Source organism: Porites lutea, chromosome 6, assembly GCF_958299795.1.
Source record: "Porites lutea chromosome 6, jaPorLute2.1, whole genome shotgun sequence".
Lineage (NCBI taxonomy): Eukaryota > Metazoa > Cnidaria > Anthozoa > Scleractinia > Poritidae > Porites > Porites lutea.
The window spans coordinates 30626704-30635123 of record NC_133206.1 but is presented as its reverse complement, the minus strand read 5'-3'; the positions used below and the strand labels follow the sequence as shown (position 1 = coordinate 30635123).

At 38.9% G+C, this 8420-nt stretch overlaps 1 protein-coding gene and 1 long non-coding RNA gene across 4 annotated transcripts in view; one reads left to right on the top strand and one right to left on the bottom strand.

Annotated features, from left to right (window-relative positions):
• Positions 1 to 5997, bottom strand: part of LOC140940227 (uncharacterized) — a 24252-nt gene extending 18255 nt beyond the window's left edge. For 2 of the 3 annotated variants that reach the window (XR_012166311.1, XM_073389148.1), the window contains exons 1-3: positions 5606 to 5997; positions 3030 to 3297; positions 11 to 30 (exon numbers count right to left, since the gene is read on the bottom strand). Coding sequence is in view for 2 of the 3 variants with exons in the window: in XM_073389148.1 (XP_073245249.1) it covers positions 11 to 30; positions 3030 to 3032 (23 nt within the window). In the remaining variant the exon portion in view is untranslated. Of the gene's footprint in view, positions 1 to 10; positions 31 to 3029; positions 3521 to 5605 lie in introns of those variants that run through there. The other variant, XM_073389149.1, reaches the window with a different exon arrangement.
• The window catches only part of LOC140940232 (uncharacterized), a 23807-nt gene extending 15675 nt beyond the window's left edge, over positions 1 to 8132 (top strand). Inside the window, exon 4 of the long non-coding RNA XR_012166315.1 lies at positions 7626 to 8132. This is a non-coding gene — a long non-coding RNA (uncharacterized lncRNA). The remainder of the gene's footprint in view (positions 1 to 7625) is intronic.
• Positions 8133 to 8420: the final 288 nt, after the last annotated feature.

The following is an 8420-nucleotide window of genomic DNA, read 5'->3' as shown; positions in this document are numbered from 1 at the left end:
TTTTACTTACACACATCCAGTGCTGAATGGCTGAAATGACAAAAAAAACAGATGTTAGAATACTACAAATTCTCTACAAATTATGACAAAGGGTGAATCTTTTGTTTTCTGTCCTGAGAGACTTCACCCTCAACTCGATTCTCGATAGCTTGTTCTTGATTCTCGATTCTCGATTTGCACAGGAATCGAGAATCGTGAATCGAGTCGAGAATCGAGACTTGCAACGGACTGTCAACTTAATTTTTAACGGTACCGTACTCGAGTTTCGGGCACTAAACAATCAAAACACTGTGGCTTTAGTGTTGCAGGAGAAAAAATGTAAACTTGGTGGTAATGGAGTGGTCTCAAAGATAGAATTGTATTATTACTGTAATACAATTACTTATTACTGTAGACCTGACTTAGAATGGAAAAAAAATTCTATTTTAATGTTATTGTATTTCTGTGTAGAAGTATCTTTATAGCTTTAGTAGCTTGCACGTATGTTTTGAACTTTGATCCAAAAGTTGGTGGAGGTCTTATGTCCAGTTAGACAGAAACCTTTTCACCAGAATGCTGGCTTTGGATTGTTCTCTCCATCCAGGGTCACTTGAGACAATTATTGCTCTTTCATAAATATACCATTTTAGTGCCTTTAGTTTGCAGTAAGTGCCAAAAATTGTTCTCTATTTTGTTAATATTATTCATGTCTTATAAAAATGATAAATTTGATGTCAGTATGGAATAGGGAAACTGATCAAGAGATAGTTAGGAAGTGAGCATGATACAGAGAGCAGTGAAGAGTGCAAAAATGTATGATTGGAGTTAGCTTTGCATACATCTTGTGTTAACAGTATCAAGAACAAGAGTGTCAAAAATTGGAATATATTGGGCATCATAATTACCATAGAGAATCTTACAGTAGCAACAAAATGGAAATGTGCCAGATTATCATCCCACCCATTGAACCAAGCAACAATATTCCTGTTCTTCGTGTATACAGTGTACACAGTGTTACCTTTCAAGCAATTTACTTTTTATGCCCCAATGTCCAAATACAAATTCTCCAAACTGATCTGTACATTTCATTACAAAATTAGTTGAGAGTATTTGATAACAAATCAAAGCATTTTCCCTTTGGTGATTATTTTATTAAGTTTCATTACTGTAGTGTAGTTTGTGTTCATTAGCAAGCTACTGTACATATGTACAAATACTGTACCTCAGAGTGAGACAACTACTACAACTCATCATTTAGCTACAGAATGAAAATACTGATGCAGGTACAAGGTGTATGATTTTGCCCAAGTCCCAAGAGTGACCAACATCTATTTTCTCCTAACTATATCAATACATCATCACGAGAAAAGGTTATGAGAATAAACATAATAATCACCGAATGGAAAATACTTTGATCTTTTATCAAATTCTCTAAACTAATTCTGGAAGGAAATGTATAGAGATCAGCTCGGAGATTTTGTGTTTGGATATTGGAGGATAAAGGGTTAAAGCTAACTCAAATCATGTATTGACCTTGCGGAGATCTTTCCTATTTTTTTGGTAAAAAAAACTATTCCATGGCAACTTTCAAAGTGGACAAAAGTTATTGCTACAGCTGAATGCGTGTATACTGTATGCCAGTTCGAAATTGCTAACTTGCATGATCACTTCCCCGGCCTGACAGAATCATTTTCAGCTGCACAATTAACAAAATAACTCGCTGTTGCTCATATGTTATAGAACCGTAATGTTCCCATTTTGGGTGAAAAGTTTCAATGATCTGTCTTGGGAGGCCTTTTCGTAGTTCGTTGGGGATTTGATTAAAGTTTTACGTTTAAGGTCTTATAAGAAAGCCCCTCGCTGAAAAACGTCGTAAATTTGAACTCTTGACTTTTTTTCCGCTTCTATATTCTCTCCGCAAACTGGAAGGAACGCCAGAAACGGAGAAAGAAACGGGCGAGAGCTTGAAGCACTAACGAGGTCTTCCGATTGATCCTTTCTTGCCTTCATCGAATGAGAACTTCCCCCTCTGTAAACAGTCGAAACAACTGAGTTTTTGATGTGTAAAAACTTTAAAACTTGATGCTTTGATTGAGTTTACTATAATGTAGCCAATTGCAGCTAACTTGCATATCTCGTCAAATGTTACTCTGTTCGCGGAGTCCTAATAATTTTTCCTGTCTATTATCACACGTGACACGTTATAATTATATTTTATCCACCTGTACAAAACCATCCTATGCGGCACAGTGGACATCTCCACAGGAAATTACTGCTTATTATTTGCATGGTCACCTTTTTCTGTGAGTTCTCCTCCTCTTTTGCAGAGAAGATAAAGTTCGTAAAATAGAGCGAGAATTCATACTTCTGTACGCCGTATGTAACAACTTGCAATTTTTGAGAATGTGAAGTCTTTGAAATTCGTTTTGTACTTACGATTTCCAATTGAGCCATTAATCTTGGCACGCGTGAACTTGTGAGTGTAAAGTAACTAACTTAACTTGCTCGCAGGCGTCTTGAAAGGTGGGTAGGGATTAGTATCGATCGCCCGGCCAACACGGGCAAATGCAGGTCACGCAACATGACACGTGCTTCATGACAGAGATCCTAGAGTGTCCCCTCCGAGTAAATTTAAGTTTTAACCCAGATGAACGCTAGCAACAAACTTTGTATTCCGCTGGTCCGCTTAACTCTGTTCGAAGCTCACAACCGGCTTTAAGATAACACGCGGTACTTTTGTTTCTTGTTATATTTATCAACAAGCGATGGTGATCTTTTGATTTTCAATGGAGTGTTTCTACATGTAGTACATGAATGAAAACAACTGGTGTGCTATATTTATTTACAACCAGTCTTTTTTTCTCGGTCGGGCAAAATTTAAATTTCTCGAGAAGTCACACTGTCAAAGCCTTGGTTGTTTCCTAGTGTACCCTTTAGGTAACAGCGTGAAATCTGCCCGACTTCGAAAACAGATTGCGTTAGTTAATGCGTGACGTTATGTTGTTGTGAAAACTTACTTATAAACTATGTATTACTAAAGCCTTACTTGCCATTTAAAGTGCGCCTTTCTGTTAGATGAAGTACGATTTGTCACTTGATGACAACTTCACCCGGAAGGTTTCACCTCATTTTCACCGGCCGTAAGGAGATGACGGTTTCTTTCAAGAATTGGCCTGTTCGAGGCGTTCATCGATGAGGCGCTCGAGTCTTTGTGTGTCTCGGGTCTCTCAATTTTCTTAACTCCTGTCATTTAGGCTTTTGTAAATGGAATCACCGTGTGTGGGCAGTTGGAAGTAAGCAAATTTTGGTCCGTTCTCACTAAGAAAAATAAATTAGAAGAACTCCAAATTAATACTCATGTTGGTGACTTTCCCTACATATTATTCGTCTCTTCCGTTTTTTTTTTCTTACTCGAACTACACCCAAAATGACATTGCTTTGCTTTTCAAGCTATTGCTTTAAAGAAGGAGCGTCCACCACTACCTAAAAACCCAACAAAGGCGTTTATATAAATGGAGATTCAAAATAATAGCCTAGCCTTACCAAATATGCCGAGTTAGTCCAGTAAGCACCCTTAAAAGATCGTGCCTTAATTTTTTTTATTGGGCGGAGGGAAAGCCAGGGGGTTAGTACGCTCGAAGTAAATTAAGATTTCATAACTTTACGCATGACCTTAACATCGTGGTGGAAAACCAAAGGGATTACCTGTTTCGACAGAGTTCAGGTGGAGGTGTACGTAGTATCAAATTCTCCCTAGCCTTTGATCGGTTAAGTTAACGTGCATTAAAAAATAATAACGGAATTGTTTGCCAGAACGCTTTAAACTGGCGGTTGCGTTCGACTGAGAGTCTTGCTTTTGGTTGGACGCTGTTTGATGTAAAATCTCATGCTTAAGACTGTGTCACGCGTTAGTAAGGGTTTCGATTTCAAAAGCTGCTTGGATTCGTGATCGAGAAACCGTTAACCGTAACTTAAGGTTATAACGTTTCCGTTTATCCCTTGTACTTCAGTCATAGTGAAGTATTGTTTTGTATGTTACACTTACTTTTTCCGCCTATAACCTCCTTACTTCTCCACTCGTTTAAGATAAAGCACGCATACCACACTCCATTCTGTTTTCTTTGCGTAGACGTAATTCAGAGTACACGTATAGGGTATATTTGGAGTACGGTTGTTAGTTAATCAGGGTAGTTCCCTCTTGTGGTAACGAATTACTTGCCCCAACAGATTCGACGTTTTGATTTAGACTTTCTAAATCAAAATTCTAGTCAGTCACATTCACCTTTAATCCCTTGGTCGCGCTGCCAGAAGTATTTACTTTACTTTGTTGTGATTTCTGTTGGATTGCTCTTACTTTATTGCTTTTTAAGGCGACAATGCAAGTGCAAGCGATTACGCGGGAGCTGTGCCGTCCGCGCGGAACCTCTTGATATGATTGCCAACAACGATGTTTTGTTTACGTGATATGAAGAAAATTTCCAATTTTACCTTTTTGCTTCTTTTCTTTGTGTTTGCCTCCTTCTGCGCTTTATAAAAAAGGCCCGTTTACTGTATAATTTGGGAGAAGGAGAACTCTAACACCAGAAAGCTCAGAAAAAAATTCCGAGCTCACGGTGAGAATCGAACTTACGACCCTCCGAGTTTTAGGTCGGATGCTCTAACCACTGAGCTTCTAGTGATACGGAAGTGATGTCCAGTACCACAATACTTTTAAGAAGGCCTTTTGTGTCACATAAAGATGGGATTTTTACTTTCAGTTTCCGAACGATTACTGATCTGCTGCTTTGGTTGTTGCTTCGAATAGCATATTAAAACAATAATAGGCAGATTTTGACAACGGACCGCCTTGACCAATGGCAGAGCGGCAAATCAGGCACCGGAAGTCGTGTTCAGTCCTTTTTGCGCACCCTTACGTTCTCATTTTGCGTTGTGTTGTTGTCTCCTAAATTCGCCTATAATTGGATTAACAGTGTAGTTTCGAAAGAAACGATTAGTGTGTATGTGAAATTGAAAATTACCCGCCTTAATAAACCTGATTATGCAAAACATTTGTGAGCGGGAATCGAACTCGTGACTTTATCAAAATGGTCGAGGTATTAGTTAGAGCAGAGCGGCATTAACATCTATCAGACAACTCCGCAATGTGACGTGGGAGAAAAAATACAGTGTTTCACCTTGATATTTTTTTGTTTGCAAACCAGAATTTTCATGTCATTTTACCTTAAAAGCTGGTGTTTGTGACTAATACGTCTTTAACTTAAGGCCCACAGAGTTTTAAGACGAAACCATCAAATGGTCCCTTTTGTGTTTTCCTGAACTCAGACAGATAACGACAAGTAAAAGAAAAATCGGAGGTTCCGAAGAAAGCTTAAAGCCTGAACTTTATATGAATAGTCGGTTTGCTTTCTACCCAGTTAGCTACATGTGCATGGATCTCCTGTTTAAGGAAATCCAACAAGTTACGTTAAATGTGTGTGATAAGTAAGTGCTTGTTAAGTGAACCGTTATGCCAATCTTTTGTAATGTTGACGGGGTTTAGTTTCAAGAGTAAGTTACAGGATCAGTTTTTGCCACACTCTGGTTCTTTAGTTCTGGTTCTTTGCTAACCTTTGATAGTCAAGCTTACCTCTCTTGTCGTTGATGTTGATTCATAAATCCACCTCGTTTGCTTGATTCACTACAAGGAATTCGCCCTGTTTCCAGTTCACTCAACTGTGGATTATTCATTTTGTCCATGCATTTGACTGCATCCAACTATCTTCATCGTCGTTTAATGCTTCGTATATAAAGAGGTCTTAGAGGCGTAATCCACCGAACCAGCACGTCTAGCAAAACATTTCGGCAATGAATTATTCACCTTTGATGAAGACGCCTGTGAACTGAAAGTCATGCTCGAGCAGCGGGACATTTCCCTTTCTTATTCAAAATAAAATGTGGCTAGACAGGTTGAGGTTGAGGTTCTTGCTGGTAATGAAACATTTCCGCTCATAAGATCAGTTCCATTTGTACTTCATTTAGACTGATATCGATGTGACATTTTTTTAAAATTCAGTTGGTAATTGTACCGTTCATAGACGCAGATGAAGATTTTTTAAAGCACTACTGATCCATTTTCCCAGACAAAGAAAAGTAAAGGTCTTTGTAGGCATCTGGAAAATATTCACTTTTAAATTTCAAACAAAAAGGTTCAGCTGCTCAAAATAATTCTGCGATTGGACCCCTGTGGTAGTTTTATTTAATACCGCAACTGCTGCTGATATAAGCTCTCCCAGTTATAGGCCCATCTACCTGTAAACAACAAAAATACATCCGCTTATAAGCCCTGCCGGATGTAAACCCCCTCCAAATGTATTGAAGTGAATTTGATATATTATGACCGTTTGAAGCTCAAAACACCAGTAAATGCAAAACATATTTTGATCCGCTCTGTTATAACTCTTCTCCGGTTATAAGACCGTGTAAGAATCTTTGCCCCTCCGTTTGTATGTCAACCCCTTACGAAGTTGTATTAGCCGAGGGCGTAAAAGTGGCAGTTTAGGAACTTCAAGGAAAACCTTAAAATATAACAGCACTTTAGTTTTCTAGCAAGACCATCAACGCCAACTTCATGTCAGCACAGCTTGGTTTCAGAAAAAGTTTAGCATGTCTTCGAATGAATCATGTGATTAAAGGTGGAAACCCACGTGATAAAACTCCTTTAACCCCAGCTTGTTATTCGTTTTCAATTGACTTCGCGCGTTTAAGAATCGTTTAATAGTTAAGGCAGATGGGATTCCTGGGGTACTTTGGCAGCCTTTCAAGTCGCTGTTTTGAACACAGAGAAGACCCAGGAGACAAGGCGTTGTGACCTAAAGGAAACGCTGATCTTAACATCGGATGTGCTGTGCCTGATGTTCTTATTTCCAAGCAATACTTGCCCACAAACATTGGGTTAAGCAAGAGTTAAAACTTTTGCCCACTGGGGATGTAGAATAGGTTAACCGAAGTAGTTCTGGTTTAAAGAGGGTTTTGGGGGATTGGGGTTTTGGTCACAGGTTTTGGACAAAACGAACTCTAGCCGAAGTCCACTCGGCCTCGACCCAGTGGTAATCAGTCGGGTAGCGCATGACAACTTTCGTCGTGTCGTTTCTTCCGACCCGATTTATTGCCAGTGGGTTTCCGAGGATAAGGTGTGTGGCGACGGCAAAGAAATGTGTCTGCCACTACGCGAATGGAGCTGTTAAAGCTAGGACTGTTGATGGAAGCAATAATAAAGTTTGAAAGCACTTCTCGATTTACGGTTTTCTTTCTTTCTGTCTGAAGAACAGTGGTAATTTACCGAAATGACTTCCGGAGACCGACAACCACCATTTTTTTTTGTTGTCTCTTTAGGCATTCACTTGAATCCTCCTGACCACCTACTCCTCCCTCCTAAGTTACAATTTTTGCCTTGAGTGAGAAGTAAGTGTTGATGTTGTCTTAGGGGAGGGGTAGGTGGGCAGTTACCTAGAAATCTTAATTGATCCAAAAGTTTTTTACTAAGTCTGATGACTTGATAAACAAAAAGGCTCGATTGTTGTAGAGGGATTTGTTTGTTTGACTTTCTTTTCTTGTGCTGTCCTGCGCTACTTTTGTGAGTTTACTAATCTTGTTTTATTTCTCTTCAGGTCGCGTGCGTACCTGACCTATTGTGTGGACTAGCAGCACCATGCAACGTCAGCCGCATCCTGCAGCAAGAACCTTCAAACTACTGGGTTGAAAAGAAAAGCCTTCATTACAACATATAGACGTTATGACTTGACGCTTGAGCTTTGAATGTTAGGCATTTTGTTGGAGAGACGGCACTCCCAAAACACATGTAAAGCCAATTTGTACTAGCACAGAGTTACTTCGTCATAAAAAGCTTTCTTTCTCTGGTTTACTTCAATCCTCATGCCTATTTGGTTGATATGGAGTAAGATGGACTTTTCGGCTCTAGGGCCACTGAACTTTATGGACAACTATGAACAATTTCTATAATGGCACCTTAATCAATTTAAAATGTTATTTTCTGATTGTCTGGTGAAATGTGTATGAATTGTAAAGCTTTATTAAAGCGACCATTGAAGTGATGGAGGATTTTTTTAACGATTTTTCTTTTCCAACGAAATGTGAACACTTACGTCGAAGGAACAAATGGTACGTTTTGCTCTCCTCGTAACCTCATATAGGTTATGTCTACACCATACCGGATAACTTTTCATGTACTGTTTAAAAAACGAACAGGAGTTTATTACGAGAGTTTTTAAAACCTGATAATACACGACTGTGAGTATTTTGAACGCCTTCAAAATCTCTGATATAGATCAACTCATTCTTGCTGTAATATTTAGATTTGGAGTTATTTTGGTCTAAAAATTCGACGTAAAGTTTAGCCGTGTCTTCATCAGATATAAAGGCGCTCATTAAACATTAATTTCTTT